General features: G+C 38.5%; 3 protein-coding genes across 3 annotated transcripts; 2 read left to right on the forward strand and 1 right to left on the reverse strand.

Moving 5' to 3' along the window:
* Nucleotide 1: 1 nt before the first annotated feature.
* On the reverse strand, nt 2-2,104 carry LOC134842758 (tripartite motif-containing protein 2-like). The gene is made up of 2 exons (XM_063859238.1): nt 1,812-2,104; nt 2-623 (listed from the first exon to the last, which is right to left on the reverse strand). The coding sequence occupies exons 1-2, from the start codon at nt 2,102-2,104 to the stop codon at nt 2-4; spliced, it is 915 nt and encodes a 304-aa protein (XP_063715308.1).
* LOC134842757 (CWF19-like protein 1) lies at nt 1,836-13,714 on the forward strand. Its single transcript, XM_063859237.1, has 2 exons — nt 1,836-2,574; nt 12,242-13,714. Exons 1-2 carry the CDS (start codon nt 2,274-2,276, stop codon nt 13,531-13,533), a joined length of 1,593 nt encoding a protein of 530 aa, XP_063715307.1. The 5' UTR covers nt 1,836-2,273; the 3' UTR covers nt 13,534-13,714.
* A 331-nt stretch (nt 13,715-14,045) lies between these two features.
* Nucleotides 14,046-18,271, forward strand: LOC134842761 (uncharacterized). Its single transcript, XM_063859239.1, has 5 exons — nt 14,046-14,238; nt 14,461-14,633; nt 14,855-15,301; nt 17,073-17,151; nt 17,227-18,271. The coding sequence occupies exons 1-4, from the start codon at nt 14,221-14,223 to the stop codon at nt 17,077-17,079; spliced, it is 645 nt and encodes a 214-aa protein (XP_063715309.1). The 5' UTR covers nt 14,046-14,220; the 3' UTR covers nt 17,080-17,151; nt 17,227-18,271.
* Nucleotides 18,272-18,478: the final 207 nt, after the last annotated feature.

Here is an 18,478-nt window from a genome sequence, read left to right on the forward strand (position 1 = left end):
CTTAGTTTTTATGTATGTTTGATCTGACTTTGTCCATCATATTTTCAAAATAACTCGACCAAGTCATTGAGCTGGGCCCGCTATCGTCTGAACTATTTGAATTGCTTGTAAGTTGTTGCATTCTCCGATAAATTTCGAAGCTTTTTGCTGTGTCGTTTTCTGAAATATTCCAACCAGTTAAACTTCCCGGGCGCTGCATCTCTATGATCTGGTTTTGTAGTTGATTGCTGGGACTAATTTCAGACTCCAAAAAGGCATGGAACTCTGACTGACTGAGTTTCAAAACATCTTCACAAGTGATCATTTCTTGAACCAAATGGGTATATTCTCTTGTCATGCTTCTCATTAGATCTTCCAGTAATAAAATAGTTCCCTGTACCTTCGCAATTCTCTTACGAGCTTCATTCTCTCTCTGACCGAAGTTGATGTTTTGCAGATTTTCAGTCAAAATGCTCTTTTTTGCATGGTCCACTCGTTGAACACGATGTGAGGCTACATTTCCGTGATCTTCATCCCAACAGTTTCCGCAGATTTCAATTTTGCATTCATAGCAGTAGAATTCCAGCTGATAGTTGGAGTGCTTTTGGCAGCACTCTTTTGCGTTTGAAGAAGTTGAATGCGCTCTAAAATAGATGCGATTTTTTGAACACTTATTGCCCTTGCGATAATTACCTTTGTGATAAGCAAGGGCATTGCAATCAGGTATTAGCAGGGGCTGATCTAGGATTTTCTCGAACTGGGCGGACTTTCGAAAAATAGAAGAATATTTTGTCGAACTTTTTTTTAGGTCCACCAAATTGGTTTTCCGAGCGCTCCCAGAAGGAGCCATTAGAAAATTTTACGGTTGGTCAACCGAAAATGTATTTTATTTAATAATACCAAAGGTGGAACCCTTCGGTTGGCGAGGGTGTCGAATCTTTGAGGGAGGATCGAGGCGTCCGCCCCCACCCTAAGTTTGCCCGATGGTACTAGACTTTTTACCCTAAATACTTTGTTCACAGGACTCATATGGACGTTTGTAATCACCTTGGATCATAAGGAATTCAAGTTTCTTAGTGTCTCCTGCACATTTAACCTGCAGGTAACGAATACGCCTGGGATGGCAAAGGTTCCGGATTTGAATCTGACCAGAACCTGTTTTTTTTTTCAAATGGAAATTTTTTGTTTCTGATAAAACTGTCGGTCTAGTATTTGTCCGCTAATATTTTGTCAGTTTAGTTGCCACATCTAAGAATTGTTTTTTTTTTGCTGTAAAAATTTTTCATTGTAGTTGCTTTAAGTTTTTTTAGCATTTTAAAAATCCTGCCAAATCGTAATTTGATGTTGCTGTAACACCCATGCTTGAGACCATAAAGCCCGGGAGTTCGATTCCAGTATAGACTTGATTTTTTTTGCAAATTGAAATATTTCGGCTAAAGTAGATTATTGTCTGTCTGCTTGTTTTTGTCGGCTTAATTGCTCTGAAAGGACTATTTTAAATATTTGGATTCTTTCTATCGTTCTGAAAGCGTGTAAAATTTTCAATGGTACATATAATTGTTTTCGGATATTTTGGGCCTTCGTTGCAATTTTTAATGTTAAAAACGATTTTTGATGTTTTTTAGTTTTTTTTCTTTTGATTGTAATCATAGTCATTCATTTTAGTATCGCAAGTGGCGCGAAGCTCAGTTTATCCTCTGTATAAGTTTTTGCAGGCTTGCCAACGTGCTGTTGTTACAATTAAGTTTTATGGCTTCAATTGTGTCCCAGTTTTGTTTGATCAAATTGTTTTTTGAACAATGTTCTTTTTCGTCATTTTTTTCATATTTTACCTTTTCTTATGAGATGTCTCTGATGTAGAAGCTGCCTCGTTCACTTCATCAAAGAATTCTTTCAATCCGTACAAGGGTTTCAACTGATCTCGTGTAACTTTGAACAGCCTGCGACAAATGGCACAGCGCGGATATCCGGCCGATATGAACAGACCTTCAAGGCAGTCACGTGGCCTTCCACAGAAAGAATGGCCACATGGTAATGCGACAGGACTGAGTTTGATTTCTAAGCAGATGTCACATTTCAAATTCGAAACTGAAATTCGCTCGATTTTTTCGGAGTTCGATGCCATCTATTGGTCTAGTTAATAGCTTGCATATAGAAGCAAACAAAATAAAATTGTCATGTATTTTTTTTCAGTGCTGTTCGTGCCTGACTGACTTCAAAACGTACTATGTTTTTTAGATTAAATGTTGGTCTGAGAACTAAAACATCGTGACAAAAACAAGATTCGCTGCAAAATGGACGGCGGTAAATCAGAAAATCAAGTGTTCATACTTGTAATATGTAACGTAGCTGGCGATTTTCGAAAAGCATTTTCTAAAATTTGGAAAGCATGCGAGAAAGTTAAAAGTCTGGACGTGTTTGTCATCGGAGAATTTTTCAGTAATCGATTTCCGATGACATCAAAGCTGATTGAGGCGGTGATAAGCGAGGGCAACAAACTACCCTGTCCGATCAATGTGCTCATGTCTTCGAAAGAAGTAGAGAGTTTAGGCGAGCATAAGGAGCAACTTGGTGATAATATCCACATATCAACAGGTAACTTGACATCAAGTTTTTTGCCGGGATCTTCATATCAAGTTTTTTTTGCTTTGTTATTTAAGGTTAAAAAAGTCTAGTACCAAGGGGCGGATCTAGGGGAATGAGGTATACCTCAGGGATTCGAGCCCCTCACCAGCTAAAGGGTCCCCCGTTGGTACTAATATATGAGCAGGAGCTGAGTTGTCTGAATTAATGTTTGCAAATCGTTTCGAGTCACTTTAAATAAGGAGTTGCTTCTTAATTACTATCTTCTTTTTTTGGATAATTTATGCCCTTCCAGTTGTCATCAGCGAAACGGCGTCTTACGTATCGGTAATGTTATAAGTAAAAAGTTTGCCATTTATTCGCTTAATAAAAACTTGGAGAGAAGAATTGTTCATGGTTGTTTTCAGTCCTAGTTTTTCATGTAGTTCGAAGAGTATGTTTTTGCTCTTTCACATATGTTCTTTCACGACACGGCATCAATGAAAAATGAAATATTAGAATGCATGAATGAAAAAAGAAATTTCCGCGCACTTTTCCGGGCTCTTTCACAATTTTCCGGGCTCTTTCACCATTTTCTGGCATCTTTCCCTCAGAAAGAGCAAAAACATACTCTTCAGCAGTTAGAACATAGTTGAAGATGGCCTCGGGCAAAAGAGCCGCCATCAGGCACTTTGTGCCCTCAGGCTGGGCTCTTTTTCCCTCGGGCATCTTTCAACTATGTACTAACTACTACAAAAGGTCAGAATCTCTCGTATAAACTCAAAAATACTGGAATCACATATCTTTCTAGTTACTCTTTTGAATTGTTTCAAGAATAATTTTCCAAGTTTTTGTATTCACGAGTTTTAAGTCGGGTCACTTCTGTCATTCTTGCGTGTTGATCACTTTTTTGTTGTTTTCAGTCGTGTCATATTATTTGCGTGCAACATATATGTGCCTTGATGTTGTTGAGACTGTGCATCAAACAGTGCACTGTACAGCCGGCCCTATTTTGGAACGAAAAATAAAAATGAAAAATCGGGAGAAGGTGGGTTGTCCCTTAGCTTAATCCTATTTTATGTCGAGAGAGTGTCGTAGCTTGTCGAGTGGGTTGTCTTTGTTTAAGTCGTCTGCTGTCGAGATGAGGTTCTTAAACTGTCAAGATGAGAGTTATCTGTTGTCTTGAGGTTACTATTCAAAGTTTCGGCTCACGTAATTTTAAAACGAAGTCTGCTGGTAGAAAGATCTGGTCGGTTGTTGCAGTCGATCATGTTCAAATGAGATGGCTGCTGTTGCGGAGTTCAGATCTGCGGAGTCAACAAGATCGGCTGGTCGTTGTTCTCTGCTGCTTAAAGGAGCTGGTTCGTTGATATAGTTGATCATTGTCTCTACGAAGATCGAGTAATCGTTGTCATTATCCTTTTAATTGCAGGTTGAACTAGTCGGGTTGCGTACACAATTACACGTAGAGAAGATGAGAGTTTAAACAAAAGTCGTAGAAAACTTGAGAATATGCTCTCGGCAAAAGAAAGATGTTGTTGGGTATCAGATCATGCTGTCATGCAAAATCTATTTCCAACATCGGAGTATCGTCGGATTGTTGTGTAGAAATTTGGACAAACTGAAGCGAGGTGTATTGCTGGGATTTGAACTCTTTCACGGCGGGTTCTAAGTTTGTGTTGTCGTTTTACATGATGGGCTCGAGGAATCTATGCCACCTAGGAGCCATAGTCCAGTTTTGTTTGGGAAGCAGAGTTTGGATGACGGCGTTTCCAAACATGGTCTGATTGCCGCTGTGCAAATTTTCATTGAGTCATCAGTCTTGATGGCTGAGAGTTGACTCTTTCAGGCATACTGGCAAACATTTAACTAGAAGAAAATGTTTAGGGTTCAGGGCTTCGATGTCGCTGGGGAAGATGAAACAGTAGTGATCGGTCCTCCATTCATAAACTGTTCAATTTTGCGCAACAAAGTGTTGAAAGTATCATATGAAAGGAGTTTAAATCCAATGATGGTTTTTAGCGCTACGAATGAGATGTTCCGAGACGCTACTCAAATGTGGTGCATAGGCAGGACTAAGTTTTCAGGATATCTGGTGGTATCCGAAAATTGGTTCACTGAGCTGCTGTTACCGGTGGTCATCAGATCTTTTTCTGCTGCTGTAAAGTTCGTTGCGTTGTCGGAGCGGTTTTCTAAAGGGGTGCCTCTTCTGGCAAAGAAGCGGCGGAGTGCTGTCAGAGTTGCGTCGGATGATAGGTCATGGAACGTTTGTTTTTGGTAGAGTTGATTGACGTCAAGGCCAGTTTCCTGAAAGGAGACTGGCTTATCTGATGGAAATCTACATAATAGGAAGAGAGACATGTCGGGTTAAAGTCCATATGCGAGCTGGTAACGAAATTTTTTTTCTGGAGAACAGGTAACTCGATCAGAGAAGAATCCGATTTTAGTACTTCGATGAGAAATTTCATTGCTAATTCAATGTCGCATTCAATGCGTTCAGGTTAATAACATGGCGTTGGTTTTCTTCAGTTGTCAAAGGCGATGATATTGCTGAATGTAGGATTTGATACAGGGTGTTTTGACGAGGTTTCTGATGAGGGGTTTGAGGTCCTGATCGAAAGATGGACGATTTGCAGGTTGAATTTCTGAAACTTGCGGCTGCAATTAGAACAAACGCTGTTGCGCGGAGAAGGTGGTTATTTTTTGAAAGGTGGTCGTATTTGATGCAGGAGACGCTAATTGTGGGGTATTGAAAGGCTGTCACATAGCGTGAAAGATGCTCGCTAGGCAAACGATATCACTAGATTTGCAACCATGTTTTCTGTCGCTTTCCACGGCGAAACTAGCAAGGCGGGCACCAAAGAGAGCTGTAGGGAGTTCAATTTTGTGATGGTGTGTTCTTACAACGGGGCTACACGGGCCATGCCTGAAGCGAATGTATTTTTTTGGCTTTGTGTCGGAATCCGTTCTAAGGACTAAGTACGCAACAGAAGCAAGAGCTGGGTACGAGGCATCTGATAAAACGCTCAAGGAATTTTCTGGTGCCGGTGCTCCGAAATAATGGCCAGACACGTGGAGCGGCTAACGGTTGTCGGCCTCTTGGATGTCAGGGAGGTCCTCTTAGGTGATTTGATCGTATCATTTAAAACCATTAATGTTTTGGTGTGAAATTTGGGGGCGAATAATGACAGGGGTGGCGATGCCAATAGAGTCAAATATAAAGGAAGGAATATGCAAAAGGTTGCGCTGGGCTGGCTTCTTTTTCAGATCATGACTTTTTTCGGCTGAAAAACTAGCGAATCAGAGAAAATGTTCCATTCGATTCCATATATACTTTTCGTCTCGTTGGAGTTTGTCAGTTTGTCGTGAGATAGGGCGCGGTGTTAGTGAGTTTTTGCACTTAAAAGCTGCAGGGTTCGTAATAATTCATTTTGGCAGGTTGAATGTTTTATTTTGCTGTTACGCTTCGTAGATTAGTGAATAAGTGTATTGCTACTTCTACATAGTTTGTTGATTCGTAGAAATCGTCCATGTAAAAGTTGAGGTCGATAAGTTCCTCGATGTCGGGTATTCGTTTTTGTTGTCGTAAGTTGCCGCAAGTTTGAAGAGCAAAGTTCGCAAGTTGGCGAGCATTTAGCACCAAAAACGAAACGAGTATACTCGTAAAAATCTGACTGAATGGCTGATGAATCTGAGAAACTTCGGGTCAGACGGACACTTGCTTGTTCATGCTTTCAATGTCTGCGTGTTGGGAGATTTCAATTCCATCCTGTTGAGAGAATTTCTTCGCTTAGAAGTTTGCGAATGTAGTTCTTGGTCAAATCGTTTGTGATTGTGTGCTGGTACCTTGCAAGCTTGTTGGGGTCGTTCAGAAGGCGCATTTTCATCTCCTTGAATTGTTGAGCGGAAGCAAAGTAGTTGTTGGCAAGGCAGGCGTTCGGTTTCCACAGTAGTCCAACTTCGCACCATGCTTCCGCGTAGGTGGTGGTCTGCCGAAAGGTTTCAAGGGCGTGTTTTTTTGTTCATGAAGCGAGTTACTTCCGAACAGGTTCCCTAACTTTCCCTGCTTGAAGTAGTTTGGAAAGTCTGCGTCATCGTAGACTGCGTCATCGCTAGTCTGCGTCATCGTTGACTTCGTTGATGTGAAAAGTGTAGGCTCGGAGTTCTAAATTCCCGCACATGTCGGTTGTTGGACCACCAAGCGTCCAACCAAGAGGTGTTTAAATTGCACGTGGTGTTTTTGGGTCATTTTTTGCAGATGTAAAAAGGTCTTTTTTTGTTGCAATGAAAATTGAAACCTGGCTGTTGTTGAAATCTGGAAAATTGATGTCTTTTAGATGATCGTTACTGATGCAGATGCTGTTGAGTTTGCCGTGTTGAACATCTTATAGTTTTTTCTTTTCGAGCACGTAAGTACGTTTGTCTAGAAACTGCTTGCTGAGATTTCCAAACGGGTGTATGATCAATTCAACGCATCGTGCTTTGGTCTGTTCTGAATAAAGAAGTCTCTCGATGACGAATTCTTTGGTTTCGAGGCTTTCGTCCAGCTGAAAAAAGTCGGATGTCGATTGTCAGTTGTTAAGAAGAAAATGTGTGTTGATATACTTGCTGTTTTTCCCGAGGGTCCCAGAGATAGAGCAGTAATGGTTTTGTGAAGCGTTTCTGCTATTGGTTGAGTGAATTGTGTGGTCTGTTTGGAGCTAGTTGCTGCTGTGAGGAAAACCGTCTGCAATTAAACGGGAGAGTTCTGTCGTTCGTGAATCCAAGTGTCTGAAACGTTTTCAAGATTGCAAACGAAAGCTGAAAATTACATAAACGATTGCTTATGTTAAGTGGGAGGCAAGCGGAGTTGTTGTAGTCTGTTGATGTAGTGGCTGAGAACTATGTCTGGTCTTCAAATCGTAGTTCGAGTTCTTGAAGGGTAGTTGCATACTTAGCGCTGTTGCACGAATATCCGGTGAGAGCTTTATTAGCGCGTCCTGTTTCAATGCTTGCAATTGTGTTGACTTTTCGGCGTCGGAGATAAGTTGACTGAACAGCAGCTTGGAATATCATCGGATACTTGTCAATTGGATCTTCGGTAATCGTGATGTCAAACTTGTAACTGTAGTCGTTGAAAATGAAACGGTCGCAGTGTAAGCTGTTTTGTTGATGTGAGTCTGGGGCTTGCATTTGGTCGGAGGAAATGGTAATGCGGCAAACTCTCCGATTGCGATCTTGCTGTAAGTGTTTGCAATTTGTGATTGTTCTCGGTTGATGTAGACGTGTTTGCTGCTGAAATTGAGGGCTGTTGCTGTTGAGTCGAGGCGAATATCGTTGAGGTGGCGCTGAAGTCGATAAGGGCGCTTTAAATGTTAGGGGCAGCTTAAAGAGGGTGCATTTTGATGGTTGGATTGGGCGCTGTTGATTGCTGCAGAAGTTGCAATGTTTGTTGCATTGATGTTTCGTTTGAGTAGTCTACTGTGCTCGCTGACAAAGTCATCTAATTTGTCTTCAATTGCAGTGAATGTTGACATGAGGTCATCTGGCTGTGAGTCTTCTGTCGGATAGATGAGGTAAGTCGTCGATTTCTCAAGCTGCTTTAGAAGTGAAGAAGCTTCTGTTTAGAATTCTGCTAATTCGAAATAAAGTCGGTTTCCTCTTCTGTGATGGCTTTGGCATTCTGGCTGAGAAGTCCGTTCAGTCGTTTGACTAATAGTTTTACACTGTCCGGGTGTGCTTTCTGTAGGAATTCTGTCGTTGAATTTTATGTCAATTGGAAATTAAGTTCGGAACTTAAGTTAGCAGATTATGTTCGATGGGTTGATGCTGTTGTGGAGCTGTCGAATGGTGTTGTGGGGTTAATTGGTTCTGCTTTTTTTCAATGTTTTGCGATTTTTTTTGATGTAGAGCAGGGAATTTTGGTACCAAATCATAGATTCGTTGAAAAGTTGAGTTCGTTATAAACTCAAAATAATGAAATCTACTATCTGTCAAGTTTTTCTATTTGATTAGTTTCCTTGTTTCAAGAATAATCCTCCCAAGTTTTTGTATTCACGAGACTTAAGTCAAGTCACTTCTGTCATTCTTGCGTGTTGATCACTTTTTTGTTGTTTTTAGTCGTGGCATGTATATATGCGTGTAACATATATATAAATTGACATTGTTCAGACTGTGCATCAAACAGTGAACTCTAAAATGCGTTGAAATAGTTTCATCAAACCTCGCACAAGTTGCTTTCAGGCCCAGATCTGGTCTCAAAATATACTAACTGAACAATGAATGACGGTCCGGGGGAGGGGGGACTTCTTTAATTAGACCGAGGGCATGGCAGGTGAATGTGAAATCTCGGGGAACTGCACGCCTATTGCTTCTTGGAGAAAGTCAATCACGTCGTGCCTGTAGTCTGTAACGTGCAACAATGGTAGATTGTTTATGATTATACCATTATACAATCTCTTGAAGAATATCTTTCGATCTCGTTAACTTCCCTTTTAAAAAAGAGACACCGTTCCTTAAACTGGTAATCATCTCCTGTCGACTTTTCATTTAAATGGGCGATAATATGCGGCGCAGACGTAAATCGGATCAAATAGTTACCAATTGAAGGTCTGTAGTTTCCGATAGTTGTGCAATCCTTTCTTCTATATCAGTCATCAACCGCTGCATTCATTGGGCAGAATATTCTCGCTGTTTGCAATCCAACTCTGAAACTATTCAATAAATCTGTAAAAACAATTGTGCTCTTAGTGTAAAACAGTTTTTTTGGTCCAAACTTCCAAAAATGGAACAATCCCGCCTATTTTCAAAAACTCGCCTGCGGCGGAGACGTTTTTTTTGGCACAAATAGGGTCGTTACAGTAAGGTGAGATACTTGATACGCTCTCAACATCATTCAAAGTAGAATTGAGACAAGCTATATTTTTGTTCAATTTGAAGTGTTGCTAGACACACGAAGAAGAAGAAAAAGAAAATTTATATCTCCAATATCAAATTAAATTTAACATAATTTGTATCAATAGCTGATTAGTTTCATAGTGGAGGGGATAGACGAAAGGCATATTCCATGCCTACATATTGTCTACCCTGGATAATTTAAACAAACATTGACAGTAAATATTTATTACCAAGAACAGAGAAAAAAAACTATTTACAACGCATCATTTTCCCGTTTTCTTCATGCATCTTACGAGGAAAAGCACTTTTATTACACATGAGAGCACACAATTTGATAGCAGAATATTAATAATGAAAAATGTAAATATAAAATAAATCCTTTAATTTTGTTGGCTTTTCGCAGTTTCGTAAAAAATGCAGTTCCAAAACAGGTTTCCAATTTATAAATGCAATATGTTTCTCTTAGCACAAAAAAGTCTGTGGTCACAATTGAAAATTTGATTGTGATAAAAAAATAGAAATCTTCATACTTTTTAATTATTTATTTTTTTAAAGATTGATTTTCCGAAGTTCAGAAAAAAGTCGTGATTTCTCAAAAACCAGAAGCTTCTGAGAGTCCATGTTTTCAGTTTTAACCCCCAGTCTCTTGCTTGTGTCATGTAGCATCTGACCACACGGTTTCAAATCAAAAAGTCAGGGGAAAATGCATTAAACATTTAGAGTTATATTAACTTTTCAAGGAAGGGGAAATCACAGAATTGGGAAAAAATAATATTCTTCAAAAACAGAAAATTGAAAAATTTACGTTTTCGGCTTGCAGATAAAACTAGTCTATTTTCAGATAGGAATATCCTTTTCATTTATTTTCCATTGAAAAGTTTTTGAATTAAAACATGGTTACCAGGTATATAATTGTCCTTAACTTGTGAACGAAACACTTTCATCAGGCAGAGACAATTTTCCACCACTAACTGGTAACAAATCATTTTCACTAAAAAAAATCAATAATTTTGACCCTCTTTTAGTGAGGGAGCAGGATTTTGCTTTCTTTTTGCATAAAGGGGAACAAATGTACAGAGATCGAATTTTCTTGTGTTTTATGCATAGACTTCAGTGCGAAACAAAGAATTTAGAAAACAGTTTTGATGTTTTTGGTTGAGTGAACGCAAGGAAAACTTGAGCAAATTATATACATAAAGCTCATGAACGGACAGTTTTATTATCTAAGAATGATTGAGTGATACTTTCGATTTTTTTTTGAAATAAATCATGTGCATAATTTTCGTTGCATCATGATAATCTATTATCTATTATATATTTAAATGCGGGCTTCACTATCTCGCCATGTTTAAGCTTTTTCAACGTATTATTTTTGCAGGTTTAAGCTATATCGTATATTGCAATGGTTAAGATTTTTTTTTCAATTTTCCAATTTGATTTTAGTGTTTATTTTGGCGAGTTTAAATTAAGCAGCCCAATATCGAATTAAGGGTTGCGAATTTGGCCTCCAATCTTGAATGCATGAATCATTTTAGTTAACGAAATAAGACGATTTTTGAGATTTTTTCAAAAATTTTCAGAAATTTCAAATAACAAAATAATTTACAAAACTTGAAGTTCCCAACCCTGTAGTTGGGTGCTGTCAGAGTACTCTAAGGAGTTAAAAATCTTGCCTCCAAATATGACTGCTCAATTCTTAGTAGTTTTCGAGATATGATATTTTTTGTGATTTTTTCAAAAATTTTCAGAAAATTTTATTTAATTATTTCTCAAAATTTGAATTTCTCAATCTTGTAGTTGGGTGCTGTCAGACTACTGTAAAGAGTTACAAATCTTGCCTCCAAGTATGACTGCTCAATTCTTTGTAGTTTTCGAGATATGACGTTTTTTGTGATTTTTCCAAAAGTTTTCTGAAAACTTCAGAAAGTTTAAATTAATTATTTTTTCAAAATTTGAAAGTTCCAACGCTATAGTTCGGTGTTGTCAGGGTACTCTAAAGAGTTGCAAATCTTGCCACAAGCGACTGCTAGACGCGACTGCTCTAATGCTTTTAGTTTCCGAGATCTGACGTTTTTTGACTTTTTCAAAATTTCTCGAAGAACTTATCTACAAAGAAATTCAAAAAATTTGAAAATACTAATTTGATGAAGATACAACCTTATTGTCATCGTACACCCAGGCGTCTCAAATCTTGCCTCTCAATATGAATGCTCAAATCCTTTTAGTTTCCGAGATAAGACGTTTTTTTTTTTTTTTTTTTTTCAATTTTTTTTTTCGGAAACTTAGGTTTAAAAAAATTCACAAAATTTTGGGATTCCTAACCCTATAATAGGGTGCTCTTAGTGGTTGCAAATCTGGCCTCCAAAGTTCTCCAGAGGCCCATTAAGTTTTCGAGATGACGCTTTTAAAATGGGAACTAAAAAAATGTAAAAGTTCGAAATTACCAACCCTGTAATTGGGTGCAGTCAGAGTACACTAAAAGTTTGCAGATGTTGTTTCCTATATATGCGGTTTTTCATGAGCTGTCGTAAAATTTCGAAGCACCGAAGGTGCGTTAAACGCTAGTTTGATTTAACATCGTGAAACTGGTACAACTGGTGCAGCCGACATTCAATGTGTGTGATTTTTGTAAAAAGTTTAGTTTATTCATATTCTTATTTCTCGAATTTTCTTCATTTGAGCTGAACGATTCCAGGCAGGGTTTGCTTTGATGCAAGCGTTCCTAATGAATAATATTGTTGTGTTATCGGTATCTTGTAATGATCCGATAAGATAAGTATCGGAATAGGATTCTACATAGATGAAATTGGACGTCTTTGTTTAGGTCTTAACTGCTTCAAGACCGCGTCTGGCATCAAGGTAATATACTGGACCGAGGAAGTTAACAAAGAAAACGACACAGAAATGGCCACTGATTTGAGCGACGCCCTAACACGACTAGCAGCTTCAAAATGCGACATCCTACTTACATCCTCTTTTCCAATGGGAGTGTACAATTTCACCATCGATCCGTTGGAGTCGAAGAAATTCGCAAGTTTGACTCTCTCGAAACTAGCTAAAGCAGTTTGTCCGAGATATCATTTCTGTCCAAACCCTAAGGGCGAATATCATCAGAGACATCCGTATAGAAACGAGAATGTGTTGGCAATGAAGAAAAGTAACCATACGAGGTTTATAACTTTAGCTGATGTGGCAAGTAAGAGTTCGCAAAAATGGGCGTATCTTTTTGGAATTGATTTGAATAAACTAGAAGCTTGTGATATCCAAACTGAATGTCCATATACAGCATCTTTATTGAAGGGAACCGAACCAAATAGTGGAAATCACAATTCATCTTTAAGCTCAGAACAGACTAATGCTAGTTTCAGATGGTCAAGTTCAACGGAGGATAGTTTCAATGAAAATGGTCCTAAAAATAAGCGACCGAAGACATCTTTGAACCACAAAATCGAGAGAGAATGTTGGTTCTGTTTGAAAACCGAAGCATGTGAGAAACACTTGATCGTTCATGTAAACGAAAGCAGTACTTTCTACTTGGCGTTGGCCAAAGGTGCAATACATCCGGATCATTTATTAATAGTACCAGTTGATCATCATAAAAGTGCGGCGATGTTGCCGGAAGATTTGCAGCAGGATTTGGAAACATTGAAAACGCAGGTGTTCAAATTTTTTGAAAACCAAGAAAAAGACTGCGTCATTTTTGAGAGGTCTTATACACAAGTTCACTTTGTGTTACAAGTGGTGCCTGTTAGGCGATCTGTGTCTAAGAATTTGTTGCCCGCGTTTCAGTCGCACGTTAATAAAATCAATGGAATAGCGGTTGAAACTATCAAAGCGCCAGGTACTTTGAAAAGCGCCTACGAAAAGAGCGATAGATGTAATTATTTTCACGTAGAGTTTCCGTCTGGTGAAGAGTTTTTCATACCGTTGAGAATATCGAATTTCCCAATAAATTTTGGCAGACAGTTCATATGCGACCCGGAGGTGCTGAATTGTCCTCGAGCGGCTGACTGGCGATCGTGTGTTTTGTCCAAGACGGAAGAAGAGGAGAATCGGAACAGCATCAAAGATTCCTTCGGGAAGTTTGTGGTCGAATTTGCTTCGGCAGATATTTGATTGAGATATAAAACTTGTAGTTATTTGTTATATTGTTTGCTAGAAAGTCTGTTGATTAAAGAAAAAAATGATTATTTACAAATTCCACGTTGCTCTGCGATCGCAATATCTAACCATCGTAAACAAATTATTAAGGTTTCAACTTTGGGATGTGTTACTTATATTCAAGCGTTAGGTCAATTGAACAGTGGTGAAAAAACAGTGCATCACATCGCGAGTTTAATTTTTCTGAAACCTTTCGTATATTGAAACCATTTTGAGTACCCTGATAACAAGTTGTTCAACCTTTATCAAACCTGGCACATGCTTAAGACTTGTTCTTTTACCAAACCACTAATTGAATCTTCTGTTAGTTTTTGATTTCTTTAGCGTTCATCTTTTTTTCCGGGAACTTAAGTGAGAACTTTTTCAGTTTGTTCAGCTGGCTTCAACTTTCGTTCATAAAATGATTCTAAAAGTGATTGGTTCGTGTGAATAAACTTTTTGATGCATGGTTGGATCACTTTCAGATTCCGCTTGTGTGTGAGGCCTCGTGAACCACCATCCGTCGGGCTACTTAGAACTTGTTGGCAGTTGTCACAGATCCTTTTGCTGAGTGAAGAGAGAAAGAGCTATTACTGCAGGGACAGCGACTGTTTGGTGTTATCAGGAGCAAGTTGAGGTTGTACGAGAAAAGTTGAACCAAAAATGGCTCAAACCAACAAGGTGAACTCAAGTTTATTTTTGCTTATTTCTGACACTTAAAAAGGTGCTTTTTTTGGCTTATTTCTGACACGCAACTGATTGACTCAATATAGAATAGTTTTTAGAAATTATTGTTTGCTTGAGTAGACATGTGCTCCAGATTACAATAACTATTGGAGTTTTTCCAACCAATGGCCTTCGAGCTAAAATTAGGTTTAATAATTTGAACTTTTTGCCGTCCAGGTGTACGTGGGAGACCTGCCGGATAACGTAGAGGAGGATGAGATTAAGGCCCACTTCGAGTCAATAGGAGGCCAAGGAAGCGTGACTGACGTGGAGCTGAGAAGCACCTTTGCGTTCGTCCACTTCGAGGACAGCAACAGCGCAGAAGAGGCCATCCAAAAGCTCAACAATACGTTAGTGTTTGTTTAATTTAGCTTGTATTTTTTTACAGTGAATAAATATATAGAGTTTATGGTGGAAATTTGGAGCTTTATGGAATGCAAGGACTTAATGAATGCATCCTGAAACTGGGACTGATTTGCTACGGTCATGCTGAAAACGCCATGCAGTATCATTTAAGACTCATTAAAGGAAGCTTTGTTCAATAAAATATATATAGTATTTATTTTTTCAGCGAGATTGCGGGTAAAGCGATTCGAGTTGAGAGGCCCAAACCGAGACGAGGACGAGGCGGTGGACCGGGAGGCTTTGGTGGCCGAGGAGGCGGCGGAGACAATTGCTTCAACTGCGGGTTCTCTGGTCACTGGCAGCGTGATTGTCCCAAGGCGAGAGGATCTTACGGAGGTGGCCGAGGCGGTGGCGGTGGTTTCAGTCGAGGCGGTGAGGGATCATATGGAGGTGGTGGCTTTGGAGGCGGCGGTTATGGAGGAGGAGGTTATGGAGCCCCGAGACAGGACGGCGGTGGACCCCGAGGAGGAGGAGGAGGAGGAGGAGGAGGAGGAGGCGGGTTTCGAGGACGTGGTCGAGGATTCGGCGGTGGACGTGGACGTGGCAACTGCTTCATCTGTGACCAGCCAGATCACTGGGCCGGAGAGTGCCCCACGAAGCAACAGGAGCCGAGGTACGTTCATGAGTCCTGCATTCATTAACCATGATTTATCAAGGCTCATTTTGAATTTGCCAATGAAACCGTGAAATTCATGGTTTCACGTTTAACAATAATATACACCAGTGGACAAAGTTAAACGCAAAATTACGTTTTTACACTCTAAATGGCCTAATTTTAAGGACAATATTTGCTTTGAATTGTAATAAAAATCTTACTTCAACCTTAGCGATAATCCGAAGTGCCCTCTCGGAAAGTCTGTTTTTAATTTGAAATACTTACCAGTTAATTGCGAATCTGAAAATGCCAGTTTTAATATTTGTAATAGGCTTTCTTAAGGAGTGAACAGTTTTCGAATAAAGCGGAGTAGGAAAATTTGATCCTGCGATTCGAAACATTTAAAACGAGAAAATTGCATTGTTCAGTGTGAGAATTTTCGCACCTTTGCAAAAAACCTATTACAAATTGTAAAAACTGGCATTTTCAGACACATAACAAGGATAGCCGGTTACTGCAAGTAGCAGAGAATGTTCCGACCAGTCTTAAAAAATCCAAAAATGTTTTTCAAGTTGGTGTCGTTTTTTTCTGCATGTTTTGATTAAAAAATCTGACCGGAAAATTAGAAATTAGGCATATTTGAGAGTCATAGTAATAACGGTCAATTGGTTGAAAAATTTTTTGCGGAAGTTTTTTGAGTATTCAAGTTTTTGATTCCCAAAATTACTAAGTTTTCACGCCTTAAATAAGCTTAAATAGGCTATTGAAATTACTAACTACCTTACTAATTAGCTCGAAATTAGACCAAAAATTAAAAATTTCCAACCGGTTTTTCTTGACACGGATGAAATTTTTTGAAGTTTTTTAATATCGTTCGAATCACGACTGAAAGGGCTTTTATATGAGATATCACTCTATGCTCTCCGATGATTAGTTGTAGCAGCTGATTTTGCGTGGAAAACAAAAAGAAACAAGACTGCTCGTATCAGGGCGAAGCACTGAGTGTTCCGACTGCCTTTTAAGGTTTAGGAAGCAGTAACAACATGAAAAAAATTAAATGTAAAAAAAATAAAATGAAAAACAGTTTGTAAAAAAATTTGAGATATTTTGTGAAAATTATCCCCCCACAAGCCATTTAAAGTACAAAGTGATAAATTTCGCTTCCAGTAACACATCAATTATGGTAAAGAAGCTTCCTTCAACCAATTTGGAACGATTTCTAGGACGGATTAAATCTCCGCTTACGCGTTAGCGCGAAATATATCGCGCGTTAATTGTCCCAAATTGGCCAAAATGCCAACCTTTAAACCCCCATAACTTTACGAAAAATGATCACAGGTGAAATATCTTTTCAATTTTAAGCTCAGGACAACAATACCTTTTGAATGGTATAAAAAATTCCGTCAAAAATGGCTAGTAAAAAAGTCGAAATTTGTCTGAAGAAAAAACCCACCCCGAGCACAAATATTCCGTTACTTTCGTATCAAAAGTCGGAACAAAAAACTAAACACACCCGAATACAAAGTTCCTGCCCATTTTCAATGATTGGAACAATAACCTGGGGCAGATCGATAATTTGCTATCAGTCGGCGTAAAGTTTCGTTAAAACTTGTCCAGAAAGGACCTTTTTAGTAAAAAGAATGTCCAAAAAGGACCTCTTAAAAATTGTCCAAAAGGACCTTAAAAATAAGCATTTTAGAGAGTAAAGCCATAGCTTGCGTTTGATTTTGTCCACTCAATTGGATATGATCAATAAATCTGCAGTTTTTTTAAATAATTGTCGTTTCAGATATTGAAGCTCTGGCTGCAAACCCCATTCAGAGAGACGTTACATCCTATTCACTAATATCTGTTGATTTTGGTTTTTGGTAAGTGCTTTTCTTACTGAAGTCAAATTTTGTTGTTTGAGCATTGAGAGTAGTAGAGCTTTTGTTTTGTTTTAGTATACTCACTATATGACAGTTGCTCTTTTCAACGTGCGTGCATTTATTACTCGTTAACCAATAAGCCTGCAGTTCTGTGTGTTTGGTTGGATTGGACCTGGAATGTCGAATAGGAAGAGAAAAAAAGGAGAGAAGAAATGAATCGAAATTTCAGATGCTTGCTTACCATTATACGTACAATGTAGTTTCTCAGAATGTCTATCACATCAGCCGACAAAACTTACAACTGATTAAAATGGTGTTAGATTTATGTCCTTACTATAGTTCTTTTTTGATTTTTTTTTGACAGACAACTTCAGGTCGTTCCCAGATTTATTGGGATATTATGCAGTAAAACTCTTTGATGCAGTTTGGTTTGTTTGTGTGGAATAATTCAAAATAACACGATATCATCATCTTATAGCAAGTTTAACAGGTCGCAATCAATTGGATTAAAAAGAATTTTCTCGTCTAAACAATTGGAAAATATCTTAATTTTAAGCGTTTTTCCATGTCTTTCTTCGGTGGTCAGATAACTATCAAAAAGATAGTTTATTTGTCACCACCAATGCTGTGAATTATTTTCCCTGTAAGGGATATCAGTTCAAGCTCAAAAGTTAATAAGCTCTTGTTTACCAAGTCTTTAACTGTTCCTCATTTTTTTTTTGTGTTAAAACAAAGTGCAAAAACCCATGAAGTGCAGTAACAATTGTTTTAGACTGGAATGAAGAAATAAAGCTGTATTAGCTGTGATACTATATGTAGTCTGAATCCCATAACCGAATCCACTGAATAGTAAACCAAAACAAAAGAGATTCATGGAGTCATTTGCGTTCTTATCCTCTGGCGATATGATTTGATATTTGATGAAATGGATATTCTTTTATTTTCCTACTCCTAATTATTACTTTCACACCTGAAACACAAAATTTTATGTCAACAGTTATTAAAATTCGCTTGTTTAAATTTGCTGAAATTTGAACCGTTGACTGAAATGTAGCTCTAATTATTGTGAACTGTTATCAGTTTTGTACTCATTATTTTAAAGTTAATTTTTGCGTCTCTGTTTTTTGTTTTTCTGTTCGCTAATTGAGCTGACAAAAATCGAAATAGGAAGAAAGGTAACCGAAAGTGCTTTTTGGAGATAAATGGTGAAAAAAACGTAGATAAACACAGCTAGATAAAAAAAGATATTATTAAATGTTTTTTTTTGGGCGGGGGGGGGGGGGGGGGGGGTGGTGGTTAATCAAAAAATTGTAGACCAATGATGAGA

The sequence above is a fragment of the Symsagittifera roscoffensis genome, chromosome 3 (assembly GCF_963678635.1).
Source record: "Symsagittifera roscoffensis chromosome 3, txSymRosc1.1, whole genome shotgun sequence".
Taxonomy (NCBI): Eukaryota; Metazoa; Xenacoelomorpha; order Acoela; family Convolutidae; genus Symsagittifera; species Symsagittifera roscoffensis.

What these genes read in the sequence shown, in the direction of transcription:
- LOC134842757 (XM_063859237.1), top strand. Translation starts at nt 2,274, where the DNA reads ATGGACGGCGGTAAATCAGAAAATCAAGTGTTCATACTTGTAATATGT. An exon ending in TAATATCCACATATCAACAG is followed by an intron (nt 2,575 to 12,241) that starts GTAACTTGACAT and finishes GTCTTTGTTTAG; the next exon opens with GTCTTAACTGCTTCAAGACC.
- LOC134842761 (XM_063859239.1), top strand. An exon ending in ATCCAAAAGCTCAACAATAC is followed by an intron (nt 14,634 to 14,854) that starts GTTAGTGTTTGT and finishes TTATTTTTTCAG; the next exon opens with CGAGATTGCGGGTAAAGCGA.
- LOC134842758 (XM_063859238.1), bottom strand. Translation starts at nt 2,104, where the DNA reads ATGGCATCGAACTCCGAAAAAATCGAGCGAATTTCAGTTTCGAATTTG. An exon ending in GAGACATCTCATAAGAAAAG is followed by an intron (nt 624 to 1,811) that starts GTAAAATATGAA and finishes CATCTATTTTAG; the next exon opens with AGCGCATTCAACTTCTTCAA.